The 26655-nt window shown below is 42.7% G+C and overlaps 1 protein-coding gene across 4 annotated transcripts in view; it reads right to left on the bottom strand.

Annotated features, from left to right (window-relative positions):
- EPHB1 (EPH receptor B1) overlaps positions 1-26655 on the bottom strand; it is a 359685-nt gene that overhangs the window by 15598 nt on the left and 317432 nt on the right. For 3 of the 4 annotated variants that reach the window (XM_044289421.1, XM_044289419.1, XM_044289422.1), the window contains exon 16: positions 25360-26462. In XM_044289421.1, coding sequence (XP_044145356.1) covers positions 26354-26462 — 109 coding nt within the window. In that variant the 3' untranslated portion in view covers positions 25360-26353. Of the gene's footprint in view, positions 1-25320; positions 26463-26655 lie in introns of those variants that run through there. The other variant, XM_044289420.1, reaches the window with a different exon arrangement.

Below are 26655 nucleotides of genomic sequence, written 5' to 3' on the forward strand. Positions count from 1 at the left end.
AAGCTGCCATGAATTCTCAGAACAGGATTAACAAACACACGGTTTACCTCCACTCCTGCCAGAGGGGAGGATTAGGAGGGTAAAAATAATTGGAGCTCAGAAAGGGAATCTGCAAAGATGCTGTAACACCTAGGGTTTAGATTCCAGTGTGAAATAAAGCATGTTATATGTGTCATGTCACTACAAGAGTATGTTGGAAAAAGTTGAATGTCACCACTTTTTATTAAAGAGAATACACAAACAGTTCCCTCTATAAAAATAACACATACCAAAGTTTATTTTTTCATTTTATTTAATTAGTATTTAATCAGCCTTCTGAGCTGTTCTGTGTCCAGATGCTGAACTTAACAGTTGCCTCTCTTACTCTCTTCCCAGCAGGAAGTACTAACATGATCTGAAGCACCAATTGGCATTTGAATGCGTAAAGTAAGCAGATATCTGATATCACAAAAAAGCGTCCCAAATAAATAAAAAGGAAGATAGTATGCCTAGTTTTGTCACTACTTAGGCTACTTTCACATCTGCGTCTTTAACTCAGGTTTTGAGATCTGGCAGATGATCTCAAAATTTGAATTAAAAGGATCTGTTCCATTTAATATATCCTGATGCTTCCGTTTCAGCCAGATCCGGTTGTATTAAATCAAAACTGAACAAACCTGATAGGCGCCTGATCTGTAACAAAAAAAACAACAACACACAGATCAGGCACCATTGACTTACATTGATTTTCATTAGTGTTGAGCAAAAATTTGATTCAGCTGCTTCGCATTTCTTCGTAAGTAGCGGCTGCAATGACAGGAATGGCGATTGCGTCGCCCCCTGTAATTGAACGGCCCAGATGCAGTGTCCATCGCTGATCACGACATCTCAGAATTATAGTGAGGACTTTCAGGGTTTAATCCATAAAAAAATAATAATAATACCTTATCAATTTGAGAACGAAAAGGCAACCACAGCCATCTTGATTGAATACACCGCGTATGACGATGTAATAATGCTGACGTGGTGATGTCATATGTCACCATGCATGAGATTTTGAGTGGGATGTTCAATCAAGATGGCCGCTGCAGCCTCTTCACGCTCAAATGGATGAGGTTAGTATGTTTATTTATTTTTTTACTACTATTTCAGGGAAGATTGATTCGTTACCTCAAAGCATGAGGAAATTTGGTTTTGCAGCAAATTTTCCTGAAATTGGAATCAAAGTCCACTTCGGATACTTCAATTCTCTCAACCCTAATTTCCATGCCTTATCAGTTTTGTTCAGTTTTACAAACTGGACACAAAAATGCTGCTTGCAGAGGTTTTTCATCTGGCCCCAAAATGCAACTGAATTGAACTGATGCATCATGATTAGTTTTGTCCCCATTGGCAATAAATCGGGACAAAACTGATCAGTTTAAGTCCGGTATTCTGATTCTCTGCCGGATCTCAAAACCTGAATTAAAACCGCAGATATGAAAGTAGCCTTTTACAGTAAACATTTTAATTATCAATATCAAGATCTTCTGAGAGATATCTTGAAACAAGGTTGCAGATTCTCAACTAGGAGACCTTCCACATTAGGTACTCTTTTATCACCTAAATTAACTAGACCTGTGCAGGTTAACAGGGCATTCCATTTGTTGAAAGTAATCCCCTATCCACAGGATAGGGGATAGCTATGAAATTGGGAGAAGGGGTCCTTTAGCTTGAACCCCCACCGATCATCAGAACCCATACCCCCTGCCGCTCCCTTGAAATTAACGGAGCAACTGGTCGGGCATGCATGTGGCAATCGTCTTTATGGAAATTACGGAGATATCCGATTGCTTTATTCAGCTATCTCTGGAGCTACCATAGAAATGAATGGAGCGCCCGTGTGTATGTGCTTGAAGCTGCTCCGTTCATTTCAGGAGGGCTCAGCCAAGAGGATGACGTGGTGAGCAAGAGAGACTTGGCGCATTTTCATAAATCGTGATGGCCGCGACTGCCTCTCCGTGAGCAAATCGATGAGGTATGTATTTTTTTTGTTTTTTTACCACCATTTCAGGAAAAATTGATTTGTTACCATGAAATGAGAGGAAATTAGGCTTTGTGACAAATCAAATTTTTCCTGAAATTGGGATTTAAGTCCACTTTATAAACTTCGATTCACTCAACACTACTGTCAATCTAAAGGAAGTGTCTCCTGGTACTCCAATAGCTCATGAGTATATTTATCATTAGCATAAGTTCAAATTTCTCCACAGCATTACTACCTACAGATAAAAGATATGTATCATTTTAATCAGCGTCAGCAACCCTACCAGGCTATATACCTGGTTGTAGAGAGTTGATCTCGTTGACAGAGCCGCTTTAATTGGAATAATTTAAATGTTATGTCCAGTACACCCCTATAACCATTATCTATGACTCTGACTCATCTAAAATAAAAACTCAAGCATAATACATTCCATGTGCTAACGTGATAAATGTTAGTACAATTTAAGCAGCGCTGCAGTAACCAGTTCTGTCCACTACACATTGGACCTCTGGCACCGGAGCTACTCTGAAACAGCTAACTGGCTGGGGTACATGGTGTTGGACTTCTGTCAATCCCATTTTGTTGGTCTATAAATATAAAAATCCTGGTCAACTCCTTTAAGGTTGAGTAAATATATAATATCATTAAATATTGCTTTCATTGAGCCTCAACAGCTTCATGGATCTAAGGATCTAAGGGGTGCAAAGTAAGCAGTTGTCCCCATGTCCGAAGGAGTCACAATGTCCTTCTGCCACATAATAATGATACCTTCCTACATGAAATCTCTGATCCTCACAAGACCTTCTTCTCCACTCTCCTTTTTCCACATTCATCTCTAAGTTTTCTTCTGTGCATCCCCTATACTCTGGAACTGTCTACCCCAACACATCAGACTCTCACCTACCGTGGAAACCTTCAAAAGAAACGTGAAAACCCACCTGTTCAGCTAATCCTACAACCTACAGTAACTCTGCTGCCATGACCTACTGTATCCTTCTCCCATCCCTTGTAGATTGTAAGCCCTTGCAGGCAGGGTCCTCTCTTCTTCTGTATCAGTTTGTAACCGCTCATGTTCTTGTTGTACTTGTTTTATTTTTATGTATGTAAATCACATATCATATGTAAACGGCATGGAATTGTAGTGTCCCACTAGGTAAATGTGGACACTACACAAGGGTCAATTGGGCAACGTTGTTCCCTACTTTTTGTGGAACAGGGTCATTGTATTTTATATGGTGTTTTGATGTGTATTTTTCCTGTTGTCTCCTGTACCAGGCCTGTTAGGGGTAGTTCCTCCTCCTAGACATCAGAGGGAGCTAGGGAACCCCCTAGTATATATTGTCAGGTCCAGTTCAGGAGAAGTAGTGAAGGGGTGTTTTAGTTAGAAGCCAGTAGACACTTTAGCTAGAGGTTAGCTGAAGTGCAGCTTCTAACATGCAGCTAGATAGTCCAGGGTTCTAGCTTGCATCCAGGGGAAGAGTTTGCCTCTACAGCAAGGAGACATATACCAGAGGAAGGTTTCCCTATACAAGGATAAAGCCAGCAATAAGGCATACGGCCCTTGGAGAAAGCCAGACAGGAACTGAGGAAAATACAACCTGATCTGTAAGTGTTATTCCCTCTGAGTATCTTGCAAGGACTTTGCCTGCTGTGTATATAAAGCCTGCCTGTTACAACCTTTTACATGTGGAACTAACTAAAGACGTTGAAATAGTTGAACTGTTCAGTAAAAGAAAGTTCTGGTTCACTGCAACTTGTGTTCCTCAATTATTCCTACAACAAATCGGTGTGCCACCGTTACCGGCACTGGTGTCACAAACTTAAAGGGATCTTGCCACCGGCAAATTAAACCTGCAACATCCAGGGCACCTCACCTACCACCCGGCCTGGTCCCTATACACAGATAGTGCCCCAGAGGATCCATGTGCCAGCCTCTCCATCACTGCTGTACACCTGCCCAGGGTATATAAAAACAGTGAGTACCCAAAAACACCCTTGGTTAGTAACTACCCCTGTGACCTCACCATCGCTCACCCTGCAGGGCTGCGTACTGCAGAATTAATGGTGCTTTAATAATAAATACTAACAATAATGGTGGGGTTCACAAACATTTGTGGGATAATTCGGGTGTCAAATATCTTTCTGTATAAATAAGCTCCATACACCCAGCCTCTTACCTGTCCATCCAATGCAGCATAATTGTATCAATTAAGCAAAGTGTTGAGCGGCAGTCCGGTCACAGCTTGTAGCTGCGGTGCATCACTTATTCTATTTATATGCTGGCTGCAGTTCACTGCCTGTTTACCAGCACATGATGAAGTTGTTGTATAACAGACCAGAAGTGGTCAAACACAGCCATCTGTAATGAATACTCGACAAGAGTGGTCTCTGTGCAGACAGCTCTTCAGATCCTTCAAGGATCCATTCATCATTGTGGAGACTGCTCAAGTAGATGTGTATGTAATGAACGACACCTCTATGCTTATGAATGCTGCACCCCTGACCCAAATTTTACTTCTTCCCTGGAAGTTTTCATCTAGTCCATTTTTATTATGTATTTGCACACCAAAAATATTACAGTAAGTGCATGTATTCAGAATGAGGACAGCAGCAGGACAAAACAGTCAAAAAGAATATATATGCATGTACATATATTTCTTTTGGCACTGCAGTGATCCAGCAGATCACTTCTAAAATTGGTTGTCAAGCGTTAGTTAAATATTGCAATTTATTGTTAACCCCTTCAAGCCTATTTTTTGTTTTATTGGCACCATTTTTGTGGTACGTACAACTTTTTGATCACTGTTTTTTCATTTTTTAAGAGAGACAAGGTGACTAAAAAATGGTCATTCATCATTTGTTACTCTGTATAACAAACTATTATTCTTATATTTTAATATTTTGGAAATTTTCAGATATCTAATATGTTTATTTTTTATATGTAAAATTGTGAAAGGGGGGTTATTTAAACTTTTAATGTATTTATGTTTGGTTTTGTTTTTTAACATAAAAACATTTACCCACCTTTGGGGAATAGAACATGGGATCTTTAGATCCTTTGTCCCTTTCATCCTAATAGAAATGCATTAGGGTGAACAGGATTTTGCCGCTCTATCTGTTGAGCTATGCCTTGTACATAGCTCAGCTGACAGACTACTGTGACAGTGCTGGAAAAGCCTCAGCACGCCATTTCAGGCAATTTACCGGCATGGGCTCTGATTAGAAGGCAGAGGGAGCCGCATCCCTCTGCCTTATCTCACAGATGGTGCAATCGCTGTTGTTCTCGGAATATTAAGGGTTAAATGGCAAGCTTCAGTGCAATCGCCATTCCCCTTTAGTGTGGTCAGGTGCATGCTGTATTATACAGCTGGCAACTGCCGCATGTGGAGAGGGTTCATCACAGCAGCATACAAGCCCTCACACGTTATCAAGTACATGTAGTCGTAATGCATGAAGGGGTTAAGGCCCTTATTTTATTGTTCATTTCCTAATGGTTATGTATAAGCAACAGAAAGATTAACACTTGAAGTCTTAGCCCAGTGTCCAGGGTGTTAGCATGTGTGAACGCCTACAATTTAGGCTTAAAGAGAAGCCTTATCCAGGAATCACCATGAGACTGAAAGACTTCCAGAGAACAACTTAACTGAGAGACTACCCCTGAGGAAAAGAGACTAGGCAATCACAGGTCTAGAGGAAAGGGTATATTGCTTTGGCATTCCGCTTTTAGATGTACTGGCCATCCAGATCCTGGGTCTGCACCCCGCAGCCCTGGGAACTGCAGAAAGAATTAATGAGAATGGGATTGCATACCTGTGGTTATTTGGGAGGACTGCAAAGTGTGTCTAGGCAAAAACTCAAAGAGCATTACTATAGAAATATTGGGAGAAGCCTACTCTGTGATATACCTCAGAACAGTGTCTTTTACTACCGTATGAACTACTACTCCCATTATCTATTCAGAAAAGCTAGACTTTATTTATTGCAACCAAATAGACCTAGTCATTGACTCCATCATCCTTCTGATGGCCTTACTCCTGCCCTCCTGCCTTGTACCCTTCCAACCATCCACCATTAAAGGCACCGTAACTACCACCAGACGGGAGTCCCTAAAAAAGGCTCAGGGCGTGCCTTGAGGGAAGAAATGGTGCGCCTTCCTTTTAATGCATGGCTCCGGGAGAGCGTTGGGGAGTAGCACCACCATCGCTCCTATCAGTGTCACAACTACCACTCCCTTCCTCCCAACTCTCCCCCTTCAGGCTGCTGTACAACTAGTAATAAATGTTTTATGTGGCTCTTATCCTCCTAGCTAGTATGGCCAGCATCAATGTCCACTTTGTCTATGTTGGATGTCACCGGAAAAGACATGGAGATTTTGATCTTGTAGTCTTTTTTATTCTGGGGTGTAACAAGTAACCACAGAGCCCCATAGAACATGGTAAATCAAAGATTACATACACATAGTTCTGATAATTTTGGTCCTGCACGTTTTCTCTTCTCCTTTCTTAAAGGCACATGTAGATGCTGTGAGGAGCAGTTGATTGCCAAGAAGGAAGCATTCTCTCCCGACAATTGGCTACTCGTTAAGTAGAGGTGAAGTCCCTGCCTTTATATGCAACAATTACCTCCACAGTAAGAGGAGGATTGATGGCTGATGCTATCGCTCACCCCCATACAAAATCATTGTTCCTGGGCAGCAGAGTGCTGCGTAGACAGCACAATCTGCTGCCCGGGAATGATGACTGAGACAACCACACTTTAGATCATTTCACCCAATGAATGAGCTTTTTTCCAAACATCATGCCGTGTACAACCAGCTTTAGTTTACCAGAGATCTGTATTCTTTTTCCCATTCCGACCTTCCATCGTACACTATCTTCACCCTTTAGAAGCTGCTCACTTCATTTTAGTTGTTATGTCTGCTAACCTTGCACGTAGATATTAAAGAATAACTTCAGAACACTACGGGGGCACTGCAAGAAAATGAAGGGTTTGATTCATAGGTCTATTGAGCACTCACTATTACTGACAGTATGGTTAGGACTACAAAAAGAAATCTCCTCTATTATTGGTGATTACATTTCAAGACCTGGCTTTATCTAAAAACCTTACATTCGGCTATTTTGTGATATAATATATAAATAACAAAGTTCAAGCTTCCAAAATCCAATCATATAGTGGTTCCATTGTCCCAAAAAAACACCAGGGTCAGATCTTTCAATCACAGATATAGTCAGGCTGGGTTCACCTGTTGCGGACAGACCATGGTCAAGATGAGCCAGCAATGTGCCATGATTTTCAAATTGGCTTCAGCCAAAAGCTATTTCATTATTATTGGCTACAAGTTTATGCAGCAGGTTATTTAGTGACCATCAGTTATAAATATGCTCCTATCTGAAGCTAATTTGAGGAGCACACCATTCTCCATGTTAGTATTGTTTTGGTCACATTGTGGAAACATCTCGACTGCAGTGTGTCCACATGTAAATCCAACCTCACAAGTCAAAAGTTACATCTTACGCAAAACCATATGAGGAAGGCAATTGTAGTTCTAAGCAGAATGTGGTACCACAAAGTACTGTATGTATCTACCTCTAGCTCTGTGTTCATAATTGTACTATGTTTATTATGCAGGCTATTCTAGAAAGCATGAAGTCAAAATCTTCTGCCATCTGGCCAGTTTGGCAAACTTAAGAGGTATTTGTATCTTATTATGGAAAACATATTGAATGGGTGCTTCCTAAATGTCTCTATAAACCTGACATATTCCAAGATGTATGGCACGAGATGTTAATCATGAAAAAAAACATATACTGTATGTCTGATGGGGGCCTCAACAGATGCCACCTGTCAGCCATTTGTCATCCAAAGGCTCCTCACATGTTAAAAAAAAATTGTATATGTTTTTATATTTTTTTTAATAGGAAAATGCACAACTCTCTTGCATTGATATCATGACAAATTGCATAACAATGCAATTCAAGAAAGGGATGGACACATCTATAATGTGACATAATTACATTATTGCCGTGGTGGTCCTAGTTATGATGTTTTGAAAACTCTTCTGCTGCTATGTCAGGGAGATATCTGTAGACAAGCTGCCACGTCTCATGGAAGGGTAGACAACTAAACACAGTAAGAACTTCAGAAACTTTGAAAAAAGGAAGAAGAACTTGATTCTGGATATCAGAGGGAATTGTCATCTGGTTTGGAGTTACAGTGGCAGATGGCTCAGGATTCTTATAACAATTATTTCCAGAAAATCTCAAGAACAGGTTTTTCTCAACTTAAAGGATATTCTTTAAGCTAGTAGGTCGAGTTTCTCTTGGAATCCATTATTTCTAATCAAAAGGCATTGAAAATAATTAGGGATGAGTGAAACATCTGAAGTCGATTCGCATAAAAGTTTTGTCCAATACTGTACAGAGCGAGCTCTCCGTACAGTTTTAGAATGTATTGGCTCAGATGTAACCGAAGTTACTACTTTGCGAAGTCTCGCATGACTTCGCATAATAACTTCATAGATACATTTTTACTGCAAAAAAAACTATTTCCTGAACTCGGGTGGAACATTCTAATACCTCGCTCGCTCTGTACAGTATTGGACAGAAGTTTTATCTGAATTGACTTCGGATGTTTCATCCGAAGTCGATTCACTCATCCCTAAATATAATATGAGTCATAAAGGCTGATGGGGAGCTGATGGTTACAGATTTTAAAAAAATGCTAATAAATTAGCTAATTATCATAAATCAGTTACGTACAAACATCTGACAGCTTAGTCTACTTTCACACTAGCGTTTTTTGATGGATCCGGCAGGGTTCAGCAAAAACGCTTCCGTTACTGATAATGCAACCGTCTGCATCTGTTATGCATCTGTTATGAATGGATCCGGTTGTATTATCTTTAACATAGCCAAGACGGATCCGTCATGAACTCCATTGAAAGTCAACGGGGGACGGATCAGTTTTCTATTGTGTCAGATTGTGCTGCGGTTTGCTCTCCAGTATGAGAATGGAACGGAATGCATTTCGGAGCATTCCGTTCTGTTCAGTTACATTTTGTCCCCATTGACAATGAATGGGGACAAAACGGAAGCGTTTTTTTTTTTCCGGTATTGAGACCCTATGACAGAATTTAATACCGGAAAGTATTAACGCTAGTATGAAAGTAGCCTTATTCTAAGAAATCGCCTGATGGATACACTTTAAATAGGCATTCAACCAAATTATGTTAGGTATGTACCTAAAAGCAGGTGGATGGAACTGTGTAATTTCCATGCTAGGACACTATTTGATAAGGTGTCAATAACGCTAGATAGATTTTGCAGTAAACATCACTATAGCAAAAAGCAATGGTTCATCAACTTCATTATCCAACCCGAGTTTCCGTCATTACCTTTCATGGCTTTCCACCGAGCAAATCCTAATGACACCGGTGCTGCTCTGAGCGCAGCGTAAATGATTGCTACACAGTGACCTAAACCGAAAGGTTTAATAATAAGCCAGTCTAGATCTCTCATGAAGAACAAGCTGCAAGTTCTGTAATGTTTTCCTGTGACTTGGTACAAATAATGATCCTGGCTGCCTGTTATTTAAAAGCTAACCTCCTGCTGTGTTCACTGCCTTTCTGCCGTCAGCTGCATTTAAAAATTAAAATCTCTTCTGCGCTTGCCCAGGATTTCTCAATAAACTATCTCAGCTGTGCTTAAGAAAATGACAAATCTTCAATATAGATCAGCAGAGAAGTAAGCTTTTTTTTACTTTAAGAAACTTTTCATTGGGAACTAGGAGGAAATAGAAATGGTTAGGGCTATATTTTCCAGGTGGACCCTAAGAAGCCCTAATCCAGAGTGTCCTGAACTTCAGAATTACTATCAGGGGTACTATTTCTCCTTGGGGAGAGAGTGCCTTAGTTGACATGAGAAGACTTATAGGCTGTTCTGGAATTATGTGAAGGGATAAAAATGATCTCTCTGCCTCTAATTCTGCCAGATGTAAGGGGTATCTCTGCTCTGCACTGATGAGGGGCAATACTCCCCAAAACAGCTGCCTGCAGATGAGGTGCTGGCTTATTTAATATCCAAGTCATTTCTCAAGGCCTTTTTAAAGGGTTGAATATTGACTTATAGCATAGCTGCCTTACATCTATTGGCATTAGAGGAAGAGCGTATCAAGAGCTCATTTACATCCCTTTCTTCCCTGAACTTCAGAGGACACACATGAAATGTCTTGTGGTCTGTGCCCAATTAACACAACAGCCTTAGTTCCTTTTTAGGAGATATCGGACATGGTCACATAGCAAAAATACATATCAAAAAAATCTGCCATGTATTTTTGCAGAGGCACCTGAAGCAGAAATCCAAAGTTGAGCCCAGATTTCTGCTGGGTTTTTGCAGTTTGCACTTCTGCAGAATCCATCTGCACGTGGTCAATTCTTCTATTTTTACTAAATAGAATTCAGTTCTACATGCGGAGAAAAACAATGGGATGTGCACTGTAAGCATTTGAGATGCAGATTTCAGCACAAAAATACACTAAAAAAACAAAGGTACATCCTCATGGGACTGAAAATCCACAATAAGGCCTGATTCACACGTCAGTGTTTTGGTCAGTTATTTCCATCAGTGATTTTGTGCGGCTCTAAACACAGAACAGGAGCAAATCTTTCCCTTATACCTTATGTCTGTGGAGGCTCCAATCCTGGTTTTGGCTCACAATGACTGATGAAAATCACCTGACCAAATCACTGATGTGTGAATAAGGTATAAATCCATGGCAAAATCCACATAAGTTACATGTGGCTTTTAGTTCAGATTTGCCACAACTTCCAACCATTGCTTGCTGCAGAATAGAAGCTTGCACCCCAGGTCAAGTTAATTGCTGATTTAGTTTGGGAAATTTTGCAGTTTGGATGGGATTTTTTTTTTAAATCCACTTTGCTGCCACCGTATACACTGGATTTTCTGTATGCAACCTCCACAGCATATCTACTTAGTGGACATACAGGGCTCATTAAGATGAGTTGGTTTTGACCACTAAAAACTGGTAATTTTTCATCCATGTTGAATCAGTTCTGTCTCTGACTGAACTTCATTTGTCCATTTTTTCCTTCATATGGTATCAGTATGTCGATTAAAAAAAAAAACAGAATGCCCACCCAGCACTTTCTAGAAACCATCTATGAAAAACGGACTGGGTATGTTAACTGGCCTATTGACTTTGATGGATCAGTGTTCAACCCATGTGCTGTCCATTCTACATTCAGACAGTGCATGAGCATGAAAATTGCTTGTCTGGATGAATCCCTAGGCCAGGCATGCTCAACCTGAGGCCTTCCAGCTGTTGTAAAACTACAACTCCCACAATGCCCTGCTGTAGGCTGATAGCTGTAGGCATGCTCAACCTGGAGGGCCGCAGGTTGAGCATCCCTGCCCTAGGCTATTACTATACTTCAGCTTTGGTCATGCAAATTTCAAGTCTGCACAGTGGTGGCTCCATAAGGCTTTAAAAATCCATAGGAAGGTTTCTGCTACCTGTGATCAGCACTTGAGTAATGACATTTGGTATTTCGAGAACACTTTGGAAGGGATATGTGCAGATCACAAATTGCTGATTGGAGCTCCAGTTAAGCGCCTCCTTGCCAGAGTCATGCAGCAATCAGTGGTCAAACCCAAATAATTTAACACTGGTCACATATCCAGTGGATAGTGAAAAATGTTTTTGGCTAGAATATCTCTTTAAGACATCCAGGTTTGGTGAGAGATATTCAATACTGCCGCAAAGATTTAATAAGAAAAAAGCCAAAGACCCTTAATTAGATGAATAACTCGCCTCTTGGATTTATGCTCTTAAGGAAAATACATTTTCTCTCAATACAATAAAACTTTTGTATTTACATTTATGAATAATGTAGAAATCAGCAATAATAGTAATCAGAGATTGCTTGCCCTGAAAACAACAATTTACACAAATCTTTTTGTACTTTGGCTCCTAGAAACCTAATAATGAACAGGAATTGCACAAAATGAAATTTAATCAAATTCAATTAATTAATTGAGGAATATGGAGTATGATTTCATTCCTGCCATTTGCTCCAGGAGTGACAGAGGAAATCAAACTCCACAGGGGGGCCCTGCTTCAAAGCGCAGCCAGATAGCAGAAAACTCCTAGCAGGCCACATTTGGTTACATTTCACACCTCCATTCAGATAGCACGGATCCTGAAACCATTCCACAGTTCAATCAAATCTAGCAGACAGCATGGAACCAGCGATTTATAAGGAATTATGAATCGCCCGGCCATCACAGGTACAAACCGGATATATATATTTGTATCCCGGTGGCCACAATGAACATGCCCATGGTCTTAGTTTGGTGGTGGGATGCCAGGGAAGGGGGATATACATATCTCCCCACAGAAACCCAATAACAGTACCATGCTTGGACTCTACTGGTACCCGGAACCCAGGCGGATCCATTGGTCTGAGAACCATCTCCCTGTGACCTTCTGGCCTGGAGCTATGAACCCTAAAGGGTTTTGTGGGTAATTTGCTGTCAGCCCAGCAGAAGGGAGAGTGGACCCCTCCCAAAGGCCGGGAGGAGAGGGACCGGTTACAGGTTAAAAGGCTTGTGCCATAATGGAAGATAATAGCATTCTTTAATACAGAATGCTAAGTATAATGTGAGTTGAGGGTTAAAAATATAATAAAAACATAACTCGCCTCATCCACTTGATCATGCAGCCAGCATTGTCTTCTTTCAAGGACCTGCAAAAGGACCTTTGATGACATAATCGCGCTCACCACGTGGTGAGCGTGGTGACGTCAACTCAGGTCCTGCTGAATGAAGATGACGTCAGCAAAGGTCCTTTTGCAGGTACTCAAGAAGAACAAAGAATAAGATCCCAGCTGCGCGATCAAGTGGATGAGGTAAGTTATGTTTTTATTATTTTTTAACCCTCAATTGACATTATACTTAGCATTCTATATTAAAGAGTGCTATTATTTTCCATTATAACCATGTTATAATGGAAAATAATAAAATCTACAGATCACAAAACTCGAACTTCAGTAAAGAAGTCCGGGTTCGGGTTTGGGTACCACATTCAGTTTTTTCTCACGCGCGTGCAAAAGGCATTGCACTTGCACGGAAAAAACAGAACAATGGAACGCAATCACAGTCAAAACTTGCGTTCCATTGTGCCTACTCGCATGATTTTCCCTGAACGCACCTGCATTGCATCTGGCCCTCACCTGCGATGCCCGTGTGAAGGGGGCCTTATGGGTTCCTTCACATGTCGCAGATTTTGTTGAAGAAATTTTCCTCAACTAAAAATCTGTTTCATTCACCTGATCCTTGTGCTTGCCACCAGACAGCCCCATTCTAATGAATGCAAAGTCTTTTCAACAAAATCTGCCACAGGTGAGGGAAGCTGTAAAGGGGTTGTCCAAGACTAGAGAAAAGATGGCTGGTTTCTTTTAGAAGCAGCACCATACCTGTCCACAGGTTGAGTATTGTACTACAGCTCAATCCTATTGCCTTCAAAGGAGCTGAGATGCAATACCAGGCATGAGCCATGGAGAGGTGTGAGGCTGTTTTTGCTTTGAAGAAAATTATCAGAACAGAACTTGAGCCTCTGGATTAGGGTCCATTCAGATGTCCATAGTGTTTTGCACATGGCCGGCACTATATAGTGGATTCCGCAGCTGCGGACAAGAATAGAACATGCTCTATTTTTTTTTGCGGAGCTGCATACTGGAAGTTCGGGGTCGCAGACAGGAAATGAGGATGTGGACATCACACTGTGTGCTGTCCGCATCTTTTTCGTCCCCATTGAAAATGAATGAGTCCGCACCCGTTCCGCACAATTGTGGAACGGGTGCGAACCATTCATACAGATGTGTGAATGGACCCTTAAACAAATAGTGAGATCTATACTTAGGAGTGTGCCCCGGTCAGTGGCACAGCTCTGTTCCTGTATATTTAAAGTTAATTCCCTGAGGAAGGCTAGAGATTAGGGATGAGCGAACTCGAACTGTATAGTTCGGGTTCGTACCGAATTTTGGGGTGTCCGTGACACGGACCCGAACCCGGACATTTTCGTAAAAGTCCGGGTTCGGTGTTCGTCGCTTTCTTGGCGCTTTTGTGACGCTTTCTTGGCGCTTTTTGAAAGGCTGCAAAGCAGCCAATCAACAAGCGTCATGCTACTTGCCCCAAGAGGCCGTCACAGCCATGCCTACTATTGGCATGGCTGTGATTGGCCAGAGCACCATGTGACCCAGCCTCTATTTAAGCTGGAGTCACATAGCGCCGCCCGTCACTCTGCTCTGATTAGCGTAGGGAGAGGTTGCGGCTGCGACAGTAGGGCGAGATCAGGCAGATTAACTCCTCCAAAGGACTTGATTATTGATCGATCTGCAGCTGTGCATCATTGAGCTGCTGATACTCAATTGCTCACTGTTTTTAGGCTGCCCAGACCGTTTGTCAGTCACTTTTTTCTGGGGTGATCGGCGGCCATTTTGTGTCTTGTGGTGCGCCAGCACAAGCTGCGACCAAGTGCATTTAACCCTCAATGGTGTGGTTGTTTTTTGGCTAAAGCCTACATCAGGGTGAAGCTGTCACACCAAGTGCATTTAACCAGCAATAGTCTGGTTATTTTTTGGCCATATACTACATCAGGGGCAAGCTGCGCCTGTCACCAAGTGCATTTAACCCTCAATGGTGTGGTTGTTTTTTGGCTAAAGCCTACATCAGGGTGAAGCTGTCACACCAAGTGCATTTAACCAGCAATAGTCTGTTTATTTTTTGGCCATATACTACATCAGGGGCAAGCTGCGCCTGTCACCAAGTGTATTTAACCCTCAATGGTGTGGTTGTTTTTTGGCTAAAGCCTACATCAGGTTGAAGCTGTCACACCAAGTGCATTTAACCAGCAATAGTCTGTCTATTTTTTGGCCATATACTACATCAGGGGCAAGCTGCGCCCGTCACCAAGTGCATTAAACCCTCAGTAGTGTGGTTGGTCAAGCTGTCACACCAAGTGCATTTAACCAGCAATAGTGTGGTTATTTTTTGGCCATATCCTAGTCTAATTCTGTCAGTAAATCTATACCTGTCACCCAGCGCCTAAATACTAGGCCTCAAATTTATATCCCGCTAAATCTGTCGTTACTGCTGTACTGTTCTGGCTGGGCAAGTTATTTAGTGTCCATCAAAGCACATTTTTTGTTCTGGGTTGAAATACAATTCCCAATTTAGCAATTTCCTAATTTAGTGGTTTCTGCTGTATCAGAGCTATTTGAAATCTATCCCTAAAAGGGTATATAATATTCAAGGTGCACATAGGGTCATTCAGAATAACTTCACACACACGCTACTGTGCATTTCCAAGTCTAATTCTGTCAGTAAATCTATACCTGTCACCCAGTGCCTAAATACTAGGCCTCAAATTTTTATCCCGCTAAATCTGTCGTTACTGCTGTACTGTTCTGGCTGGGCAAGTTATTTAGTGTCCGTCAAAGCACATTTTTTGTTCTGGGTTGAAATACAATTCCCAATTTAGCAATTTCCTAATTTAGTGGTTTCTGCTGCATCAAAGCTATTTGAAATCTATCCCTAAAAGAGTATATAATATTCAAGGTGCACATAGGGTCATTCAGAATAACTTCACACACACGCTACTGTGCATTTCCAAGTCTAATTCCGTCAGTAAATCTATACCTGTCACCCAGCGCCTAAATACTAGACATCAAATTTATATCCCGCTAAATCTGTCGTTACTGGTGTACTGTTCTGGCTGGGCAAGTTATTTAGTGTCCGTCAAAGCACATTTTTTGTTCTGGGTTGAAATACAATTCCCAATTTAGCAATTTCCTAATTTAGTGGTTTCTGCTGTATCAGGCCTACTTTAAATACATCCCTAAAAGGGTATATAATATTCAAGGTGCACATAGGGTCATTGAGAATAACTTCACACACACGCTACTGTGCATTTCCAAGTCTAATTCTGTCAGTAAATCTATACCTGTCACCCAGCGCCTAAATACTAGGCCTCAAATTTATATTCAGCTGAATTTGAATACAATACATTGGGCCAAATAATATTTTTGTTGTTGTGGTGAACGATAACAATGAGGAAAACATCTAGCAAGGGACGCGGATGTGGACATGGTCGTGGTGGTGTTAGTGGACCCTCTGGTGCTGGGAGAGGACGTGGCCGTTCTGCCACATCCACACGTCCTAGTGTACCAACTACCTCAGGTCCCAGTAGCCGCCAGAATTTACAGCGATATATGGTGGGGCCCAATGCCGTTCTAAGGATGGTAAGGCCTGAGCAGGTACAGGCATTAGTCAATTGGGTGGCCGACAGTGGATCCAGCACGTTCACATTATCTCCCACCCAGTCTTCTGCAGAAAGCGCACAGATGGCGCCTGAAAACCAACCCCATCAGTCTGTCACATCACCCCTATGCATATCAGGTAAACTGTCTGAGCCTCAAGTTATGCAGCAGTCTATGCTGCATGTGGACCGAGCCAACAGCGTAGCAAAAGAGGGAGCAGTGCGCAAAAGCAGAACACCCGCCGCCAAGAGACTCCGCCTGCTACTGACCGCCGCCATCTTGGACCGAGCACCCCAAAGGCAGCTTCAAGGAGTTTCCTGGCATGGCACTCCTTCAAACAATGTGCTGACGACAAGACCCGAGTGGTTTGCACGCTGTGCCATCAGAGCCTGAAGCGAGGCATTAACGTTCTGAACCTTAGCACAACCTGCATGACCAGGCACCTGCATGCAAAGCATGAACTGCAGTGGAGTAAACACCTTAAAAACAAGGAAGTCGCTCAGGCTCCCCCTGCTACCTCTTCTGCTGCTGCCGCCTCGGCCTCTTCTGCTGCTGCCGCCTCGGCCTCTTCTGCTGCTGCCGCCTCGGCCTCTTCCTCCGCCTCTGGAGGAACGTTGGCACCTGCCGCCCAGCAAACAGGGGATGTACCACCAACACCACCACCTCCGTCACCAAGCATCTCAACCATGTCACACGGCAGCGTTCAGCTCTCCACCTCACAAACATTTAAGAGAAAGCGTAAATTCCCACCTAGCCACCCTCGATCCCTGGCCCTGAATGCCAGCATTTCTAAACTACTGGCCTATGAAATGCTGTCATTTAGGCTGGTGGACACAGACAGCTTCAAACAGCTCATGTCGCTTGCTGTCCCACAGTACTGTTGTTCCCAGCCGCCACTACTTCTCCAAGAGAGCCGTACCTTCCCTGCACAACCAAGTATCCGATAAAATCAAGTGTGCACTGCGCAACGCCATCTGTAGCAAGGTCCACCTAACCACAGATACGTGGACCAGTAAGCACGGCCAGGGCCATATCTCCCTAACTGCTCAATGGGTAAATGTAGTGGCAGCTGGGCCCCAGGCGGAGAGCTGTTGGGCGCACGTCCTTCCGCCGCCAAGGATCGCAGGGCAACATTCTTTGCCTCCTGTTGCCACCTCCTCCTTCTTGGCTTCCTCCTCCTCTTCTTCCACCTGCTCATCCAGTCAGCCACACACCTTCACCACCAACTTCAGCACAGCCCGGGGTAAACGTCAGCAGGCCATTCTGAAACTTATATGTTTGGGGGACAGGCCCCACACCGCACAGGAGTTGTGGCGGGGTATAGAACAACAGACCGACGAGTGGTTGCTGCCGGTGAGCCTCAAGCCCGGCCTGGTGGTGTGCGATAATGGGCGAAATCTCGTTGCAGCTCTGGGACTAGCCGGTTTGACGCACATCCCTTGCCTGGCGCATGTGCTGAAGTTGGTGGTGCAGAAGTTCATTCACAACTACCCCGACATGTCAGAGCTGCTGCATAAAGTGCGGGCCGTCTGTTCGCGCTTCCGGCGTTCACATCCTGCCGCTGCTCGCCTGTCTGCGCTACAGCGTAACTTCGGCCTTCCCGCTCACCGCCTCATATGCGACGTGCCCACCAGGTGGAACTCCACCTTGCACATGCTGGACAGACTGTGCGAGCAGCAGCAGGCCATAGTGGAGTTTCAGCTGCAGCACGCACGGGTCAGTCGCACTGCGGAACAGCACCACTTCACCACCAATGACTGGGCCTCCATGCGAGACCTGTGTGCCCTGTTGCGCTGTTTCGAGTACTCCACCAACATGGCCAGTGGCGATAATGCCCTTATCAGCGTTACAATACCACTTCTATGTCTCCTTGAGAAAACACTTAGGGCGATGATGGAAGAGGAGGTGGCCCAGGAGGAGGAGGAGGAGGAGGAAGAGGGGTCATTTTTAGCACTTTCAGGCCAGTCTCTTCGAAGTGACTCAGAGGGAGGTTTTTTGCAACAGCAGAGGCCAGGGACTAATGTGGCCAGCCAGGGCCCACTACTGGAGGACGAGGATGAGGAGGAGGTGGAGGAGGATGAGGATGAAGCATGGTCACAGCGGGGTGGCACCCAACGCAGCTCGGGCCCATCACTGGTGCGTGGCTGGGGGGAAAGGCAGGATGATGACGATATGCCTCCCACAGAGGACAGCTTGTCCTTACCCCTGGGCAGCCTGGCACACATGAGCGACTACATGCTGCAGTGCCTGCGCAACGACAGCAGAGTTGCCCACATTTTAACGTGTGCGGACTACTGGGTTGCCACCCTGCTGGATCCATGCTACAAAGACAATGTGCCCACCTTACTTCCTGCACTGGAGCGTGATAGGAAGATGCGCGAGTACAAGCGCACGTTGGTAGACGCGCTACCTAGAGCATTCCCAAATGTCACAGGGGAACAAGTGGAAGCCCAAGGCCAAGGCAGAGGAGGAGCAAGAGGTCGCCAAGGCAGCTGTGTCACGGCCAGCTCCTCTGAGGGCAGGATTAGCATGGCAGAGATGTGGAAAAGTTTTGTCAACACGCCACAGCTAACTGCACCACCACCTGATACGCAACGTGTTAGCAGGAGGCAACATTTCACTAACATGGTGGAACAGTACGTGTGCACACCCCTCCACGTACTGACTGATGGTTCGGCCCCATTCAACTTCTGGGTCTCTAAATTGTCCACGTGGCCAGAGCTAGCCTTTTATGCCTTGGAGGTGCTGGCCTGCCCGGCGGCCAGCGTTTTGTCTGAACGTGTATTCAGCACGGCAGGGGGCGTCATTACAGACAAACGCAGCCGCCTGTCTACAGCCAATGTGGACAAGCTGACGTTCATAAAAATGAACCAGGCATGGATCCCACAGGACCTGTCCGTCCCTTGTCCAGATTAGACATTAACTACCTCCCCTTAACCATATATTATTGTACTCCAGGGCACTTCCTCATTCAATCCTATTTTTATTTTCATTTTACCATTATATTGCGAGGCTACCCAAAGTTGAATGAACCTCTCCTCTGTCTGGGTGCCGGGGCCTAAATATATGCCAATGGACTGTTCCAATGTTGGGTGACGTGAAGCCTGATTCTCTGCTATGACATGCAGACTAATTCTCTGCTGACATGAAGCCAGATCCTCTGTTACGGGACCTCTCTCCTCTGCCTGGGTACTGGGCCTAAATATCTGACAATGGACTGTTGCAGTGGTGGCTGACGTGAAGCCTGATTTTCTGCTATGACATGCAGACTAATTCTCTGCTGACATGAAGCCAGATCCTCTGTTACGGGACCTCTCTCCTCTGCCTGGGTGCTGGGCCTAAATTTATGAAAATGGACTGTTGCATTGGTGGCTGACGTGAAGCCTGATTCTCTGCTATGATATGAAGACTGATTCTCTGCTGACATGAAGCCAGATTGTCTGTTACGGGACCTCTCTCCTCTGCCTGGGTGCTGGGCCTAAATTTATGAAAATGGACTGTTGCAGTGGTGGGTGACGTGAAGCCTGATTCTCTGCTATGACATGAAGACTGATTCTCTGCTGACATGAAGCCAGATTCTCTGTTACGGGACCTCTCTCCTCTGCCTGGGTGCTGGGCCTAAATATCTGACAATGGACTGTTGCATTGGTGGCTGACGTGAAGCCTGATTCTCTGCTATGACATGAAGACTGATTCTCTGCTGACATGAAGCCAGATTCTCTGTTACGGGACCTCTCTCCTCTGCCTGGGTGCAGGGGCCTAAATATCTGAGAATGGACTGTTCCAGTGGTGGGTGACGTGAAGCCAGATTCTCTGCTATGGGACCTCTCTCCAAATGATTTTGGTTAATTTTTATTTATTTAGTTTTTATTTTAATTCATTTCCCTATCCACATTTGTTTGCAGGGGATTTACCTACATGTTGCTGCCTTTTGCAGCCCTCTAGCCCTTTCCTGGGCTGTTTTACAGCCTTTTTAGTGCCGAAAAGTTCGGGTCCCCATTGACTTCAATGGGGTTCGGGTTCGGGACGAAGTTCGGATCGGGTTCGGATCCCGAACCCGAACATTTTCGGGAAGTTCGGCCGAACTTCTCGAACCCGAACATCCAGGTGTCCGCTCAACTCTAATAGAGATCTATCCGAAACGCGTTAAAGTTTGGCACATGCAGCCACCTGTAGCTCAAACAGTGACATCACTTGTTGCTCCAAGGGAGCGCAAGCTTTCAATATACAGGAACGGAGCTGTACCACCGGCCGGGGAGCCAATATACCCTGGATTCAACACTGCATAAAAGATAAAGAGTATAGAGACCAGAGAGTTAGCAGGTGTGGATTTTACGCTGCATCTTTGATATTCATTATATATACATATGTGGTTTGTGTGCAGCAGTTAGTGCGGTACTGCTGTGAAACTGCAACGCAACATAGAGGACTGGACAGTAGTGGGGTACAAGAGCCAGTGGACTAAAGAATAATGATTTGCCATCAAATAGTGTGATCTGACAAAGGATAAGCAACTATTAATCTACTGAAGTACGATCACACATTGCGATCGTGTGGCATTTGCATCGCAGTCCACATTGCTGGACTGCACTGTTTAGTCAGTCTGTATTGTTCATGTCCATGCACCACCTCCAATACCTCACGGCCATTAACAATACACACTGACTAAACACTGTGGTCTCGTTTCTTTAAATAGAGCCTACTGTGGCCTGTAGGACTGCGTAGTACTTGAATGCAGCACGTCTGCGTAATAAGCACCACAGTACACTTTTTAGTTAGTATAACTGCAGCAAAACAGATTTATTGTGGTGCAAAAACCTAGCTTAAGAAGACAAGAAGGGAATTAGACCCAGCTTTGGAGATCTCACTGCGATATGTACTTCACCCTTCTGGTCACACTCTTGGCACAGGTTAAACTTCAGCTGTGGGTTTCCAGAAGCTTTGGGGGAAAAACTGGCAGTACAACCTTCTCATTGGGTAGGGACATGCGTTGTGCCCTCTGTATGCAACTAAACATGCAGGCACTAGTCATTGCGTGGGTATAGTTAAATCTGCATGCAATACATGTCCCTACCATTCTAATTATGCATTGATATAGGCAGAGTGGTCCTTAGTGGGCCGCCATTTTTGGGCTAGAAAGTGTGTACTGTACTTCCATCCACAAAGACTGTATAAGACTGGGTGGTGAATTTGTATTTGACCGATACTACCATCACTTGTGCACCAACATTCTGCAGTGCCACGCTATCCACTAATGAGAAACTTGCTCCATAGGACTGTACCCTTATTAACAGATTTCCCATCTTTCATGTTGCGTCATTCAGCTCCCTAACTGCTATGCTCAGCAATTGCAGTGGCTTACAGGGAACATTGATTATGACTGATAGCTTAAAAAACGCTGCTTAAGACTTTGCCGTATTATTCAATGTGGACGCAAAATCATACAGATGTGTATAAAACAATTAAAAAAAATTGGGCACCTGTTAAAATCAAATGCATCCATTGTTCTCAATGAAGCAATCAGCTCAGTATTTGTCAAAACTATACAACCGTTTATGATAGATAATTCAGTTCCATACTATGTAAATACATATATGATCCAAACTGATTTAAATGTCCATGTCTACAAAAAGGCGTCATTCTCAAAATGTTTTTGGTGACCTGCGTTTGGTTTTTGATTTCCAGCTCGCCGTTTATCTGCCCGTTGCGCTTTACCTTTATTTGCCGAGACTCAGAATTTGAAGTATGAGCTGTCAAAAGTCTCAGAGCAAATCCAGTACACGACAAAAAAAAAAGAAATAATAAAATAAATAATACAAAATACTAAGCTGGGATTTTACTGTTGCTATAGAAATGGCGTGATGAAAGTGACAATTCAGAAGCATCTTGTACTTGATAGCGACAATGAAAGAGACAGAATTGTTGGCATAAAAAGCGGGGAGGAATAATAAAGAAAAGATGGAGAAATGCAACGTGAGAGACAAGAGAGCAGTCCGATTAGTAAGTACTGAAAGATAGCAAGTGCCACCTTATTTATATTCTGATAATACAACATAGCAGTACTTAGAACACTGTGCTATTGTCTTAATTGTAGCTGGTCTGCTTTATAATCACAATACAGAGCATACAATAAGAAAACATCTCAAGCAACCAAGAGATGGGATAAAACCTTCTCATCTCGTAAAAACAATAGGAAAAGGTACTTGGAATGAAAAGAAATTTGGGGGTTATTTCATTATTCTTTAACAGCGTAAATATATCCGGCAGCGGTTTACCATCCAGACGGGGCACACATACAAAACACGGCTGATGATGTCCCTTGGAGAGCTCACATTCCAAAATGAATGATGAGATTTTCAGAACCAGGATGATGAATTATCCAAGGAGGAATACAGAACTGGAGAATGTAATAGCAGTGCGATGATTAGCATTCCCATCAAGCATTTGAAATTTGTGCTGTCTTACTGGTTTTGTTCCTACGGGTATGTTAATTGGCCATAAAGTGTCTGAGAGAGTATAGATCATAGGAGATCACTGCAGCATAGGCCAAGGATGGGGCCATAAATGAGTACCCCTCAGCTGGTCAAATCTTAGAACTAATAAAGTTGAAATACCAATCTCCCTATTGCATTTTTATCTGCAGCATATTTTTAAAATGTTAGGTAGAGTTTGCAGATTTGTTGAACTGATTGGAAGCATACTGGTCCATTTATACAGTGTGGGGACTTCCAATCATTAAAGGGATTGTCCAGCAGGGTCAAATTTAGCAATATGCTCAGAATGGTATAAAAAAAGGGAAAAAAAACATGAAATAATGAATATTCACCCCTCACCAATCCCCCACGTCTGCCATTCTGAAACTGATCTCCACTTCCTGGTCTGAACTTTACACACAGGCAGGAGAAGACTACTCAGCCAATCACTGGTCATAGCAGTGACCTGCCTCAGCCGGTGATTGGCTGACTGGTCATCTCCTACCATTTCCTGTGTGTAGAGCTCAGACCAGAAAACAGACCAAGCATTGGAACTGCTCAAGTTTTTTCACCATTCTGAGTAGTTTTCTACAAATTCTCCCTCGCTAGACAACCTCTTTAACACATATGTTTTAATACTCTGATTAGACAGGTCAATGCCAACATATATAGTCATATCCACCAGCTTGCAGTCACTGCAGAGATAATAGTCTTCTGAAAGCTGGAGAAAATCAGCTCTTCCCAGGAATACCTAAATGACTGCAAAAATGGTATAGTCCCATATTGCTCCCTATCACCACTGTCCAGTCCCATGAGGATCCATTTTCCCAGGTTATGCAATGACATGTCATCCTGAATGCAAGCAGAAATTGTTGCTACAAAAGGTGCATGACTGCGATAGCCCATGATTGACCCACGCAATCTTACATGTAGTCTATGGACAGCAGAGGCCAATAGAAGGAGTGCTGTGGAACTGGAAAGTAGCATCAGAAGAATAGAGCACCTTTTAAAAGGTAAATCCTTGGCTATGTTTATTTTACTGTTTACCTGATGCTACATAATCCAGTAAAAACTCTTCATTCCTGCAAAGTCACTGTTTTGTGACCATCTTCCAGTATGAACAAGATGCCAAATAAATTCCCATTAATCCACTTCCTAAAAGCCTATGAATGTAACATAAGAATGAGATACTGGATTGAATTTTAGTCACAGCAGATTGTTTTAGGTTTTCTGGGACGTTAAAGAGGTTGCTCAGGATTAGAGAAGAGGATTAGCTTTTTTTCCCCTTAAACAGCATCACTCTTCTCTAAGGGCAGTGTCTTATATTACATTCTCATCCACATTTAAGTGAATAAAGCTGAAGTTCAATACCATGTGCGCCCCATGGGTAAGACTGGCATTGTTTCTGAAAATACAAAATACATACCGACTACATACATTATTAAATAGCTCTCTTAGACTTGATGAAGCTGGAAGACTTGCTCTGAAAATCCACGTCAGAATGGCTGTATAACCATCTTTGATTTTTTTTTTTCTGTCTTCAGCTCTATTGGAATGCTCATTTTAATATCAGGTAAGAAACCTTTCAAAAAGGATTATACGTCCATTCTGGCATGGATTTTCAAAGTACCTTCACTGGCTTTATCAGGGCTAAGAGATATATTTCATAATAAATGTAGTTTGCATGGTGAAACAACATGGTATACACTGTATATAGTATTAGAAAACAAAATCATTATAATTACCAAATAAGCAACAAAAACAAAAACCTATGGAAATATATAGTCAATGTATTGGCCACTGGATGCACTTTACTCTTACGGCGATTCTTACCATGTTTGGAGCAAAACAGCAGCATAAAACTAGCTTCTTCACAGCTTTATGTTCAGATACTCATAATTGCCCGTTCATGAAAAATGCATGTGGTATGTAACCAATAAATAAACAGATTATATTGTATAATATGGGAGATGTTGATGACCAAAGAAAACACTGGTAACTACAGATATGTCCTTCCTTACCTTTTTCTCTTGGCTTAACATATCCTGAAGTGTGTGGTAGAAAACGATATTACAATGTTATGTCCCATGATATCTATCCTATATGTTTCTATGTGTGGCCAACAAGTGGTTGTGTTGTGCATAGAGGCCAATTGAGAGTTTTGCTAGAATGTTGTGAGATTGTATTGATTTTTTTTCAAGAGGACTTTGGAATCCTTAATAAATTCCTTAAAATTATCCTTAAAAGGGTTGACAATACTCCAAAAATGTGTTCACAAGTGGAATGTTGTAGTAGACATGAAAGGCTTTATTGTCATTGAGATGTGTGATAGATAAGAAAGAGTAGAACACTTTTGGAATCAATATTTGAAAGATTCCCTAGTGGAGTTATGAGCAAGAGTAGACAAGTAAAGTGCTCTGTAAAGTGTACTCAACAAGGCCAGTTTTGTGCACCTAGCATAATAGCTACGCAGACTAGATGTTGAGTTGATAAATCAATTTTAATACTGTACAACAGAACATACAACAAAGCCCAGTACTGACCTCTTAAACTAGAAGATGTCGCTGCCATGATCAGCATTAAATATTTCCACACAAGACAATAAGACTGTCTTAGGGTAAAAATCACATGAGCCCAGTAACATTTGTGCCATGATACTCCAAAATCCATGGTGCACCAACCACTGCAGATGTCTTCATTGTTCCCGTCTGTGAGATGGTTCTTTGCAGTGTTGAGCTTCTGAGACAAAGTCTGCTTTTATCCCTATCAATTTCCAAGAGGAGAACTCAACAAAGTCCTCTATGTTTTTAATTTTCATTCCCTGATCCTCTCTATATACAAACATTGAATCCGCAGCTGTGTATTCTGTATTTTGATTTATGCATTTCTTTGACATACAGGACACAAAGGTAGACACATTGTCAGGTTTTCTTCCTGATTTTTTTTTTTTGTTTTTCTCTTTTTTTTTTGCCCAAAAAAAATGCAAGCAAAAGAAGAAAAAAAAATGTTAGTTCTTCCATACAACTTCATCTTCAATATGAAGACAATCAAAACAATATAAAGAGAAGATGGAAGTGTGCCGACAGCCTCCCTCCCTGATGCAGCAGCAGTTTCAATATGAGGAGATGTGGGGCATCCATTCATGGGTGAAGCAGGCTCAATGTGGCGTCCTCGGTCTTTTTGCAATTTATAATATGATAAAATTAAGCACCTTTCCAAAATTCCAAATGCCCAGTACCTTTGATGTTCACAGTTAAGACTTCCCTAAACAAGATTCCATGGATTGTAAATGCCAGTTTTTCGCAACCAATGATGGATGTATTACCTGCCTTTAAATATCTTCAGCGCTTTTTTTTTTTAAATAAGACAACTAGAGCATTGGTCTTACAATGCTGATGGACAGTCCACCATCGACATTGAAGTGCTACTTTCTGAATTGCAAAATGTGTCTTTCCCCACTGCCCAAATGCCTCCTATCTTCATCCACTTCTCTTTCCCTCCCCCACCCTCAAGGACTCCCTCACCAAGCCCAGAGTCTCATGCTATTGAGGTGGGAGACTGGCTCATTTGGACCCTCATGGATTGAATACAGTTCAGAATTTTTTTCTGGTGTCCAGCTAGTGTTATTCCTATCCTCAGGAGGTCTCTAAAAAAGAGGAAAAATAAGAAATTTGAGAAACAACCTCTACAAACCATTCATTGAATATTTTAGGAAAACTCTGCAGACAACTCTAATTGCCTACATATGTATAGGAGAACAACTATATTATTCTATCTATATCTTCTATAAAAGCATAACTACTATAGCAGGACAACAACATATACTTCAACCCTTTTGT

This window comes from Bufo gargarizans, chromosome 4 (assembly GCF_014858855.1).
Source record: "Bufo gargarizans isolate SCDJY-AF-19 chromosome 4, ASM1485885v1, whole genome shotgun sequence".
NCBI lineage: Eukaryota > Metazoa > Chordata > Amphibia > Anura > Bufonidae > Bufo > Bufo gargarizans.